Source organism: Populus euphratica, unplaced genomic scaffold, assembly GCF_000495115.2.
Source record: "Populus euphratica unplaced genomic scaffold, PopEup_1.0 scaffold715.1, whole genome shotgun sequence".
Classification (NCBI taxonomy): Eukaryota; Viridiplantae; Streptophyta; class Magnoliopsida; order Malpighiales; family Salicaceae; genus Populus; species Populus euphratica.
In genome coordinates, this window is record NW_011500579.1 from 39,920 (window position 1) to 52,669 (window position 12,750).

A 12,750-nucleotide genomic window follows, 5' to 3' on the forward strand; every position below is an offset into this window, starting at 1 on the left:
TTTATATACAATAATATATATATATATATATAAAATATTTGGTTATAATTATTTTTTAAAAGTATTTTTTATTTGAAAATGTATCAAAATAAATTTTTATATTTATAAAAAATTATTTTTAATATCAGCATATTAAATAATCTAAAAATATAAAAAAATAATTCAAAATAAAAAATAAAAAATTTAATTTTTTAAAATACTTTTAAAATATAAAAATAAACAAAATTTAAAAAAAATATTTAAAAAAATATAAAAATAACATTTCAAACTTAATTTTTTAATAGATTTATAATATAAAACATAATTTGATATATTATCAAATATTTAATTATATTTTTTATACCATAGATATAAAAATAAATACAAAATAAACATACTTTTAAATTAACGTGTCGGGTTAGGGAAGGTTTTAAAATAATATTCATCACCCAAATAACCCGATGAAAATCAGGAGACGAGATGAGAAAAAAAAAGAAAAAAGAAAAAAGAAAAAACTCTGATTACAAGAATACAGAGAGAGAGGGAAACCTTAACTTGTAAAGCGAGAGTGTACAGACAGCCCCCATCAAAAGATATTTTTGTATTTCCAAAAATATTATTCTCTTGTTCATTTTTTTATCTAATTTAATTATCAGGGTTTCTTCCTCTCTTCGATCCTCTCCATTCCAAACGCATCCTTTCCTTCAAATCTCTCTCCCCTCTCGCCTCTCCGTTTCCTCGCTCTCTCTTTCGCTCGAAAGGTTGGACTTTTTGGAATAGAGTTGTTGCTTTTAAAATTTGGCTGTTGATGAAGCAGATCAGGTTTTTTATTTCTTTAGGGCCTGTTCTTTCCTTTTTTCCTTTTTTTTTCATTTTTTGCATTGTCTGCATGGAAGATGATGATTGTGTTTTTGAGGATTTGATAGGTTTATTTGTTTCGGGAATTGGTTTTTCTTTTTCCATATTTTTGTTTTTTTATCAGATTGTGTTTGATATTTAGCTATTAGATTTTCTTATGGTTTAAATGTGATGAAAATCGAGATTTTGATTGATTTATTGTTTGTTATGATGGATTGTTGTATAAAAAAAAGTAAGTTTGAGGAATTTAATTTGGTGAAGTTTGCGGTTGAATTTGTTTCTTCTTGTGTAGAAAAAAGGAATTTTGAATGAGTTTTGGTGATTTTATTTGATTTGTTGTAGTTTTCTCGTTGCTGTTGTTGTTTTGTTGTATGTGATGAGCATATGCTTTGAACATTGAGAAAATGATAGATTCTATTTTTTTGTCAGGGCTTAAATTGAAGTTTGTGAGATCAAAAAAGAAAAATTGCATAAAGGGTGAATTGTGTTGACTGAAGTTGAATACAAAAGGAAAGTATTGGGGTTTTTGCGTTCTGGTGAAGAATTGTGATGAATAAGAAGAATTCATGGGCAGATTTGGCTGCAAATTCTGCAGCTGAGAACATAAATGCTGGTTATTCTGCTAACACTGGAAGTGTAGGTACTACTTCTGCTGCTGCCCCTTCCCGATCCACATACGTCCCTCCTCATCTCCGTAACCGTGCACCACCTTCAGACTCACCAGCTGCTGCTCATAGTGGGCCTGCTTCGAGTAATGATCATTCTGGGTATGGTGGTGGATCGCGCTCGGGTGTTCCAAGAAATGATTTCCGTGGTGGGTATGGTGGTAGTGGTGGGAGATCTGGTGGGTGGGGAAACAGAGGTGGCTGGGATCGTGGGAGAGAGCGGGAAGTAAATCCTTTTGGAGACGATGACAAAACAGAGCAGCCATTTAGTGAGCAAGAGAATACTGGCATTAATTTTGATGCATATGAAGATATTCCAGTTGAGACAAGTGGGGAGAATGTGCCACCAGCTGTAAATACCTTTGCGGAGATCGATTTGGGTGAGGCGTTGAATCTGAACATCCGCAGGTGCAAGTATGTGAAGCCCACGCCCGTGCAGCGGCATGCCATTCCAATCTCTCTTACAGGCCGGGACTTGATGGCCTGTGCCCAGACTGGTTCTGGGAAAACTGCTGCTTTCTGTTTCCCTATTATTAGTGGAATTATGAAAATGCAAGATCAGAGTGCACAAAGGCCACTTCGTGGAGCACGAACTGTGTACCCGCTAGCTCTTATTCTCTCTCCAACCAGAGAGCTTTCAATGCAGGTGGGTTTTGTTAATTGGCTGTTTATACGATAAGCTTCTATCGGTGCTACTTATTGTGGGGAAACCTTATATGTTATGGTTATGATTGCAGATACATGAGGAAGCTAAGAAATTCTCATATCAAACTGGTGTTAAAGTGGTTGTTGCTTATGGAGGAGCACCAATTCACCAACAGGTTTTGTATTAGATGGTGATGCTGGTGCCTGCTATTTTTCATAATTTCTTTTTTGAAACTGATTATTGGCTCTTGGCATCATTCCTTCATTAGCCATACTTTCCTAGACTGTCAGCTGGACTTTAATTCTGTGGCTGGAACTATACTGTTTACTCTTTTCCTTTGTGAAATTAAACAATGACCTCTTTTGGGAAGTCAGATTTGAATCTGATTTCCCTCTACCTGTTAAGGTGTACCTTCTCAAAGCTGATGTGTTATGCTGTTTTTATCCAAGCTATTTCTTGGATCTCAAACTAACTCCCCCCCTGATCCCCAGTGATATTTTCTCTTTTGTTTGTTTCTAGCGACCTGGCTTTGCCTTCATTTCAATTTTATATATTCAACTAGAAGTCACATTTTCTGCTGCATGTTTCTTGACTCTGTGATTGGAAAACAATGGATGCTGTACTGTTTTTCATGCAATACTAGTGGTGCTATCTGGTAAAGCGTTGAATACAACTGTTAGAATCTGCTATCCAATGAGCAACATGCCATCAAATGGTGTTATACAGTGATATTAGGTTTGCCACTTTCCACAATAATTCTATTTTTAAATGTTGATATTTATGTGGCCAGCTGCGAGAACTGGAGAGAGGTGTTGATATTCTGGTGGCAACTCCAGGAAGATTGGTAGATTTGTTGGAGAGGGCTAGGGTTTCATTGCAGATGATCAAGTATTTGGCCTTAGATGAGGCAGATCGGATGCTGGATATGGGTTTTGAGCCTCAAATAAGAAAAATTGTTGAACAAATGGATATGCCTCCACCTGGTTCAAGACAGACAATGCTGTTCAGTGCTACCTTTCCAAAAGAGATACAGGTCTTTTTTCTGCTCCTTAAAGTTTCTTTTAGAAGGAGAATGCTCCCATTACTAATTTGAGAGATCCCAAAGCTTTTTGGGCTTTTGTATAGAAACATTACTATAGTAAGTCTGCTCTTCTTCTGTGAGGTAGTAGATGCACAAAATAATTAGAAGTAAATATGCTTTGACTTCATTTGAATACCTCAAGTGTATGGAAGGTGGGGGCTATTTTTGGCACTCTGATTGACATGCTTGCTGATAAGAAAAAAGGTTTCATTTAGGTAATATTGCATTTAATGACCAAAACAAGAAACCCTTGCCGATACTGATTCTCTGAAATTTGATTGAGAATTCCTATAATTACATCTGTGTATGTTGTTAAATTCGATGGGGTAATAGGTGTTATATCCATGAAATAGCAAAACGCATGCAAACCTATAATGCTTCAAATCTTCTCTTCTGGTCTTGTATACTGCATCATCTTTTCCACATGTAATGAGGCAGAATTTGGTTTGAGATGTAGATGATGCACAAGCACCTTGGATATGGTGTCAAAGATTTGCTTATGATGCTCAAAATTCTATAATAGTGATACCTTTCAACCTTTTGTTGCTATGCAGAGACTAGCTTCTGACTTTTTGGCAAGTTATGTCTTTTTGGCTGTTGGACGAGTGGGCTCAAGTACAGATTTGATTGCCCAAAGAGTTGAATTTGTTCAGGAGTCTGACAAAAGAAGTCACCTCATGGACCTCCTTTATGCACAGCGGGCGAATGGTGTTCAGGGCAAGGTAACACTGGCTTAAACAATGCTTGCTTCCCAACTCCTCCTCCTGCTACTAGAGAATGGGGAATGTTTTGACTTGTTAGTGGCATGCCCTGATATGTCTTAGATAAGCTTTATCCACAGATAAATAATCATTCGAAAAATCTTGTTTCCTTGTTAGTATCTGCCATTGACTGTTGCATAAATTATGTAATATTTCAGCAAGCTTTGACATTAGTATTTGTGGAGACTAAGAGGGGTGCTGATTCACTTGAGCATTGGCTATGCATTAATAATTTCCCTGCTACTAGCATACATGGTGATAGATCACAACAGGTAATATTTTTCGTCATTGCTGTAGTTATTCTTTCGATCACGGTATCTATTTCAATTCAAACATTTTAGCTCGTGATCTTGATTCTGATTGCTGAAATCTTTGATTGGGATCTTTATGTAGCTGTTGGTCTTGTGAAGGGATTAGGTGGGTAATCAATGCTCGATAGTGACATCCTTAATAGTAACAAAATAAAAACAAGAAAGATTGCAAAAGCAGACTTCTTAAAATACTTTCTAGAGCAATAAAAAAACGTCATTAGAATATGGGGTCTGAAAATTTTTATTATTTTGGATGACAGGGCATTCATTGCCAGCTGATTTTGCTGTTTTAGCATTCATAACTTTTCCTATTTAAATGTCTTTGATGATGCAGCTTGTTATTCTTGACAAATAAGATCAACCATAAGTGCCAAGCTCCCAGATAGTTATAACCAAAACTATAAATGGAAGTCTTAGTAAGACAAATTGAATGACTGAAAGAATTTGGTAAAGTTTAGCTTGTGAAAGATTCTCGTTTGTCAACTAAAAGCATCAGAGAAAGTGTTTGTTGGATGGAATTTTGAGGACATTTTCTGGAAATGGAGGTGGCAGACTGATACACCTCTGAACTGGGTGCTTCAGAACAGAATTTTATAATGTTTATCTTTTGGGGAAGGGGTGGTTGGTGTCTGTCTGATGTTGCCAGGGTTTGTGATTAGCAGTTGTGAACTTATATTAACTGTGGCATATGGGGTGAGGGGATGCATCCCCTCCTTTTTCCAAAATCTTTAAGACTTGTTTTCTTATTTCTTTTGGCTGATAAAAGGGCTGCTGTGGGGGCGATAGTAGTAGCAAATCAAACATCTAAATGTTATGTAATTACATACCAGACCGCTGTTGGGAATGGAATAAGTTTGATTCCTAGATAAACCCACTTCATATCTGTTCTTGGTTTTATTTCTCTGATTATGTCCTTCATTATTGGATTGTTACATATGTGAAGTTATTGCTATATTTGTAATACAGTACTCTGATAAATTTGTTTCTAAATCATGCAGGAAAGAGAACAGGCATTGCGCTCATTTAAATCTGGCAACACTCCAATTTTGGTAGCAACTGATGTTGCAGCACGTGGTCTTGATATTCCTCGTGTTGCACATGTGGTTAACTTTGATCTCCCAAACGATATTGATGATTATGTCCATCGTATCGGACGAACGGGACGAGCTGGAAAATCTGGTCTGGCAACTGCCTTCTTCAATGAGGGCAATGCATCAATGGCAAGGCCACTATCTGAACTAATGCAAGAAGCAAATCAAGAAGTACCTGCTTGGCTCTCTCGTTATGCAGCCCGTGCTTCCTTTGGAGGGAAGAACCGTCGTTCTGGGGGAGGTCGGTTTGGTGGCCGTGACTTTCGGAGGGATTCCTCTTCTAATAGGGGCAATTCAGATTATTATGGTGGAGGAAGCAGTGGTGGATATGGAGGGGCTTCAGGGGGGTATGGTGGTGGAGGCTATGGTTCTGGGGTGACCAGTGCATGGGATTAAACAATTGACCATTTTAAGCATTCACAGGACTCGGTGTCTGGTGTTTGTGGACTACTTCCTTCGTTCACGGGGACCATTTTCTCATTTTTGTTGCATCTTTTAGTTAGCTGTCTCTAGCCATCATCGTTACTACTCTTAGAAGTAACTATCACTGAGAGGGCGGTCTAAGTTTGGGGTTGGGGCGCTGCAGGAGTAGAGATGTACAATGCTTGGTAGCTTATGGTGAAAAATGTTCTAATAGAATAGGTATTACTCGGTGCCCTTCTTTTTTCCGTTTTCTCTTCCCTCTAAACTTTGCTGGCTGTTGCAGGGTTGTAGAGTATGTGGTGGGGGAGGGCATAGGGTTTCTTGTCAGTCATTTGTGTTAATCTCTTAGGCATGTTCTTTTCGACCTGGTTGGAGGGGACTTATTGTTGAGGCATCTAGTCCTGCTGTTTCTCTAGTTTCTCTTCTTCCCTTTTGAAAGGAGAAAAGGCCTTTGTAATATTTTGATGGTCACTGGAATAAATACTAAGCTTTCTCGGAACATGAATATGCTTGAATTCTCCCCTGTCGAAATATCTGGGAATCAGTCCATGAATTCATACTTCTGTAATCAAGGTGGTAAATTTTCCAGTTTTGACGGTTCCACCTATATTATCCTGATTACGACTTTTTACGATTTTAACATGCATCTATTTTATAGCTTTATATTTTAATCTCTAGTTAGCATTAACAAATCGGTCTGTGGTTTATTGGTACAAATTTTATGATGCTACAGGATGTGTTCATGATGTTTACGGAATTTTACTCGTAGCATTACACCATGAAATGTGCTTAGATGGGATTTTCTTCTGCTTCACTTTTTAACTGTCTTTGTTGCCTCAGGACTGATGTGAAGCTGTCAAACCTAAAATAGATAAACGAGGTCGCCTAATTTATTGATGAAATAAATTTCTCAAAAATTGACTTGTGACCGGCTACGGGAGAGCAGTGAGAGAGGAGAAGAAAAATACACTCCATGCATGTCAGTGTGTTGTGTTGTGTCATGTGCAAGCTGGGTCCAAAATGGAGGAGATGGAGCAGTTGCGTTTTAGGTTTCTTTAGGAGAAAGAAAAGGAGGGCCATTGAGACAGGCGCCACATCCAATATGTGCAGAGTTTTTTTAATCATCTGTTGACATATGCAAGATGAGCCAAAAGGGCAAGTACACCAAAATATGTACATCAATGTTCGCCATCTTTCGCAGCCTAATAGGGTTAGGGTTTTGTGCACTTTAGCATAATAATAATTAAAAAAATATATATAGACAGAGAAAGCAAAAACAAACATCAGTGTGTTTTATATTTACATCCCTCCAACTAAAAATGTTTGTATCATAACGTGATTGAACATGATATGGTTAGAAAACTTCACTTGTGTTAAATTGCACTTGAAAGAAAGTGTAAGAGGATGCAAGTGTAGTGATATATTCTTTATTATATCTCTAGAGTCGAGTTGATAAATTTAATTTAATTTCAGATCATAGATGGTTTAATTTTTGTCCCATCTCTCTAACATAACAACTTGCGCATAATAAATCTTATCTAGAGTCAATTAAACTTAATGAATGGTATGAATAATGAAGAAGTGCTAATAATTATATGCTTCCTATCCCATGCTCCACATTAGGACAAGTTCAAAGAGAGAATGATGTTGAAAGTTATGCAATTATAAGCCACTTTGACTATGAATCCATAACCAAAGATCAATGCTAGACGAATTGAAGATCGAGGCACAGAAAAAGGCAAGCGTGGGCAAATGACAAAATGCTTGGTATCATTGAAAGAAACTCGATGTTGAATTTCATTCATTTTCGAAAGAATGTTGTTTTTATTGTGTGGTTAGTTTAATCAGGGGATCTAAAATAGACTTGAAAAATATGGATATGGTGGATTAAGGACTTACTTGTATGATGGTTTCAGTTACCGATGATGATGACACTCTAGAAAATTATGTCATTTCTGCAAATCATCACACCCATTGAAGTGGTTGCACATTTCCTATTGGAAATGGTCCTGTGATAAGTTACAGCTATATCTTTCAAATTTTCATTTTATTATTCGAGATTTTATATATATATATATATATATATATATATATATGTAATAAAGTTATTAAATATTATACAAGGTTTGTGTTATTAGATAGAAAGATTCACTGAATTAGATAAGTTAATTCAAAACAATATCTTTTTAAATTTTTTAAAATTAAATAAGATTTTGACAAAGTCATTTTAAGTTTTTTTTTTTAAATTAAATAAGTTTTTTATCAGATTGTAAGTTGACCCATTAAGTTGACTATATCAGTTTCTATATAATTTTTATTGAAGTATAACTCAAACTAGATTTTAAATCAAGAATTAGATAAATTAACCAACTACTTTTCAAGTTTTTTTTTATATTCTTTTTAAATAAAAAGAATATTGTTTTAATTTTTTTAAATCAAATCGATTTGTAACCATATCAATTACCATGCAGTTTTTTGTTAAAAGCCGGCTCAAATTAAGTTTTGGATTAAACCCATCAAGCTGAATTTAATAAAACACTTACAAATTTACCAAGCGGATATATTAAAGTTAAAGCTTTCACACACGCATATATGAAAACCAATATATTCAAGGTAATGCAATTAATAAAAAGTGTTGACAGGGGTTCGAAGACAATACCCATCGTTAATGCATCTACACCTTAAAGAGGGTATTTTTCTTTACTTCCATCTAGCCATAAACTAGTGGTTGAGACTTTACTGTATCAAAGTCTTAAACTTGATCAAGAATGGATCCCATATATATATATATATAGGAATGCATCTTGAAGAAATTGAAGGGACTCTCCGTTTATACAAAAGGGAATGTTTTTAAATGGTTTTATATGAAGGCTAAAAACAAAAACAAAAAATTCTGAAGAAATATTATCAAATAAAATATTTTTAAAAAACAAACTATTATCTCACACAACTTCGTGGGAATGTTCTTCCCTTAGGTTTGGTTTGAAGGGTCTTTTAGGGTTGGTATGGAAGCACTTCCAAGGCATCGATGAAGAAAATTCAGTCAATCATTCATTTGAAATCAACACATCCACGTCCCCATAGTTACTTTTTATCATCATTTCTTGCTCACCAATTTGTCTTTTTGACATAGATCTACGTCCACATTTATCCTATGTTAGTAAATAGTAGTTTTTTAGCTTTTCTGCTAACCCAGGTGTCGTAGCTATTATACCTTGACTCGAATATTCATTTGGTGTAAGGCTTGGTTTATTACCAGAAGTTTGAAAAGTCAAAATGATGTTGAATGGAAAAGAAAATTATGAAAAAATCAATGAACTTTAATTGGATTGATCATACCGTGTTTGTGAATGAGTATTGTTGGGTTTAATTGATTAAAAATTATATATATATATAATAATCAAGATTATAATTCCATGATGAAATGACACTCAGGTGGAGGATGAACATGCTTGAGCTTTTCAAACAAGTGTTAGTACCTCATCAAAAAATCAAGAAGAACACTACAGAATTTGAGTAGACGGGGGCATTGATTTGAAACCAAAAAAATCTAAAAAGGTGTTTGATTCCTCCATTAATCCATTGAGAATGATGGATCCCAATTCTCATACCATCAAAATCTTGTGCCCCTTGAAATGGGTTTTGACCTATGCATGTAGTCGGTCATTGAGCAAGCAACAACAAGACCCCACGATGAGCCCTTTGTCCTCTCCTCCTATCTCGCCAGCTGAAAAATTGATCTTTTTTTTTTTTTGACAAATCTAACATCAATAGTTAAATAAATAGGTAGAAGTTTTGGTCAAACTTGACCATAAATGATGCCAAGTATATTTGTTCCACGCCATAGCAATGTTTTTAAACCTGCTAGTCCGGCGGGTTTTGTCGGATAGTTTAGCTCAGTGGCTTATTATCCCCTTTTTTTCAAATTAAATGAGTTTGATTAATAAGCTAATTTATAATTCAAGTTAAAACTTGATTTTACTTTATTTTTAAAATATTCTTAAAATAATATTGTTTTAGATTAACTCATGTTTAGTCAATTTAACTTATTTAATCTGTTATCCAAACATTGAAGGAAGCCAGATTTAATAAATTTTCATGAGAGTTCAAGAATAGTGTTAAAAAATAAAACAAAAAAGACTTTGAAAATACACATAAAGTTAATAGATTAGTGAAATCTATTATTAATTTTTACGTTAAAATTACAATTTAGTGAATCAGATTTATTGAAATGATGATATGTTTATGATTCCATTGAAAATAATTTGATTTTAAAATATAAATATTTTTAAAAAATGATCTTACTGTTAAAAAAATGTGTAAAATCTAAAAGAAATCCAAAAAAAAAAGAAAAAAGAAAAATAGTATTGCATTAAATAAAAATGGAAAATCAACTCTTTGTAAAGACAGGAGTCACAAAGCCCATGTAAATTAAAGAAGTTGTCGAACAAATGGGACCAGCTGTTAATGTTAAGAGAACTCTCACTGTGGTCTGAGAGAGAGAGAGAGAGAGAGAGAGTTGATTTTTAGAGAGAGAGTTTGAGTTGATTTTTAGAGAGAGAGGGAGTGGTGCTCTCATGTTTTGTTAGCTCCAACAAAGTTTGTAACCTGTTTCTTTGTTTGCATTTGTTAAAAGGTGAAAAAGGGACAACAATATCAGCAACAAAACACAAAGCTCTTTGTTATCTCTCTTTGGGGTCAGATTTAACTCTTGAATCTCTCAATTTTGGCTATCTTGATCTGTTTGGTCTCATAAAGGAGCTATCTTTTCTTTAAAGCTCTAATCTTTCTATGAATCTCTGATGCAAAAGATGGAGCATCATCGGTCATCAAATGGTCCAAGAGGGTGTAGAGTTCAAGCTCCACTAGTAAGCTGACTTGATCTTTTTAATGCCTTTTTTGTCGTTTATTTTTCTTGTTTTTGGAAGAATTTGTGAGATAAATGTGAAGGCCTCGAGGGAATTATTTGGATTTTAATGTTTGGTAATTGATTGGTTTAGTCTGTGTTTGCATTTTGGTTGCTGGGGTTTTGTTTGTTTTTTTTTTTTTTTTTTTGGGGTTTAGAAGATACCCGTATAGAATGGCTTGTTAACTCTGTGACTTGAAGCAAATTTTGGGGGGTTATTGATAGGTATGTGAGGCTTAGAATTTGGTTGCTTCCATTTTGTTTTATTGCTTTTGATGATGCCTAAATGAAAATGGCTTGCTAATTATGCTACCTAGAGAAAATTTCTTGGAAATTTAGGGCTTGCATGTTTCAGAATGTATTTTTTTTTTTTATCAATTTGCTTTGATGGTCATTCCTTGTTCAAGTTGTTGTAGATGCCATGATCAAATTCTATCACTAATAACAATTGTTTAGGGGATTAGTGTTGAATTTTATGAGCATTAGTTAGGGATGCTTCCCCCTTCTGACTTTTATCACTTGGGTTCCCTCCTCTATCTTGGGTGTCTATGTTGTCCCTGTTTAAGGTTGCTGTGCAAAATAATCACTACTGTTTTTAACTGTTTAATGTTTCTTTTAAGTTTTGAATGATGATTTTGGAAGTTTTGTCAGATCGAAAGTGCAATTTGTTTGCATTTAAAGTGGATATAAGCTTATGAATGTAAACTTTTTTGAGAGAATACAGCTATAATGTAGGATTTGTTATAATGGTGCATTATCTGAGCTCTTTTCAATGTTTGAATAATTTGGGGACTATCCATTGGTCCAGGCTTCACTACTTGCTGGATTGGTTGTGTTCTTGAAGATGTCAACAAGACATTGCCTTGAACTTGGGCCATACTTCAAGGACAATAATGTTTATCTGGAACCAGCATGTCTTTGATTTTTGATGACCAAAATTAGACACTTTATCTTTGATGCAAGTTTTATCTCTATCTTAATCATTTTGTTTATATTTAGAATGGGAAAGAATGAACAAGAGCCACATCATTTCCTGGCCTGAATAATGTCACGAAAAAAGCTCCATGCAAGATCTGGCCACTCAAAAATGTCAACGCTTGAACTACTCTCATGGAAAGTTGATGAACTTTCAGAAAATGGTGCACTTAAAAGTAATTTGCAGTTATGTGCTGAATCTCTGATTCTGCCCATTTGAGAAATGTTCAAACTCTCTTTCTCCATGGAATCTGGAAAGGAAGCTAATAAAGCAACTTTTCAACATGGTACTATCTATCTACTGTCACAGTGTTGAACTATCAGCTTGTGTAGATTACAATGGGCTATGTGAAATCTAGCTAAAGCCACGTAAGACCAAAAGCCTTCATGAACATATCTGACTAGAATAGAGAAAAAATTAAATGTGTGGAAATACATGAAATGATCGGATAAGATATTAGTACATTCAAATGTGGGTGGAGGTGGCATCCATTGGAGATACTTTGAGAAGGGATCATTTGAAATGGTTTTGCCATATTAGATGCAAAATTATGGATGCACCAGTGCAAATCATTGTTTGGATTTAAGTAGTAGGAGTAAAAGAGATAGGTAAACTGGAAATGACATGTATTGAAATTTTAAAAGAGGGATATAGTATCATGGCAATCCACAGAACAATTGACTGTATAAAGAACAAATGGAAGAAAAGGATTGGAATTACACATAAGCTCATCTAGTTTGGGATTAAGATTTACTGGAGGTGGATTGAATTATATTTTTCAAAGACAATTGTCTGTGGTAATATATAACCTTGTATACTGGATTGGGAAGGAAAACTGAAGATAAAGAAAAAGTTGTTACTCTTCATGTTAGACCATGTTTTGTTTCCTTATGGGCGCTAATGTTATAACTCCGGCACTAGGATGTTTAAATGATGCTTGTAATGTGATCCTTTGTACAAATTGTTGGTGTTAAGTAAATTACAAACTTTTCCATTTTGTTGAATGATGACATCCACTATCTGCGATCAATATCTAAATGTTGTGCGTGAGAG

General features: G+C 34.7%; 2 protein-coding genes across 5 annotated transcripts in view; both read left to right on the forward strand.

Moving 5' to 3' along the window:
• The first annotated feature begins 470 nt into the window (after nt 1-470).
• Nucleotides 471-6,440, forward strand: LOC105115487 (DEAD-box ATP-dependent RNA helicase 37-like). Of its 3 annotated transcripts, none has more exons than XM_011012379.1 (7): nt 471-819; nt 1,267-2,148; nt 2,240-2,323; nt 2,939-3,181; nt 3,784-3,951; nt 4,149-4,262; nt 5,300-6,440. In XM_011012379.1, exons 2-7 carry the CDS (start codon nt 1,387-1,389, stop codon nt 5,786-5,788), a joined length of 1,860 nt encoding a protein of 619 aa, XP_011010681.1. In that variant the 5' UTR covers nt 471-819; nt 1,267-1,386; the 3' UTR covers nt 5,789-6,440. The 3 variants fall into 3 exon arrangements, with proteins under 3 accessions (XP_011010681.1, XP_011010680.1, XP_011010682.1); XM_011012378.1 differs by having other exon boundaries at nt 471-801; XM_011012380.1 differs by having other exon boundaries at nt 471-740.
• A 3,948-nt stretch (nt 6,441-10,388) lies between these two features.
• Nucleotides 10,389-12,750, forward strand: part of LOC105115488 (F-box/kelch-repeat protein At1g55270-like) — a 4,442-nt gene continuing 2,080 nt past the window's right edge. The window contains exon 1 of one of the 2 annotated variants that reach the window (XM_011012381.1): nt 10,389-10,683. In XM_011012381.1, coding sequence (XP_011010683.1) covers nt 10,618-10,683 — 66 coding nt within the window. In that variant the 5' untranslated portion in view covers nt 10,389-10,617. Of the gene's footprint in view, nt 10,684-11,596; nt 11,984-12,750 lie in introns of those variants that run through there. The other variant, XM_011012382.1, reaches the window with a different exon arrangement.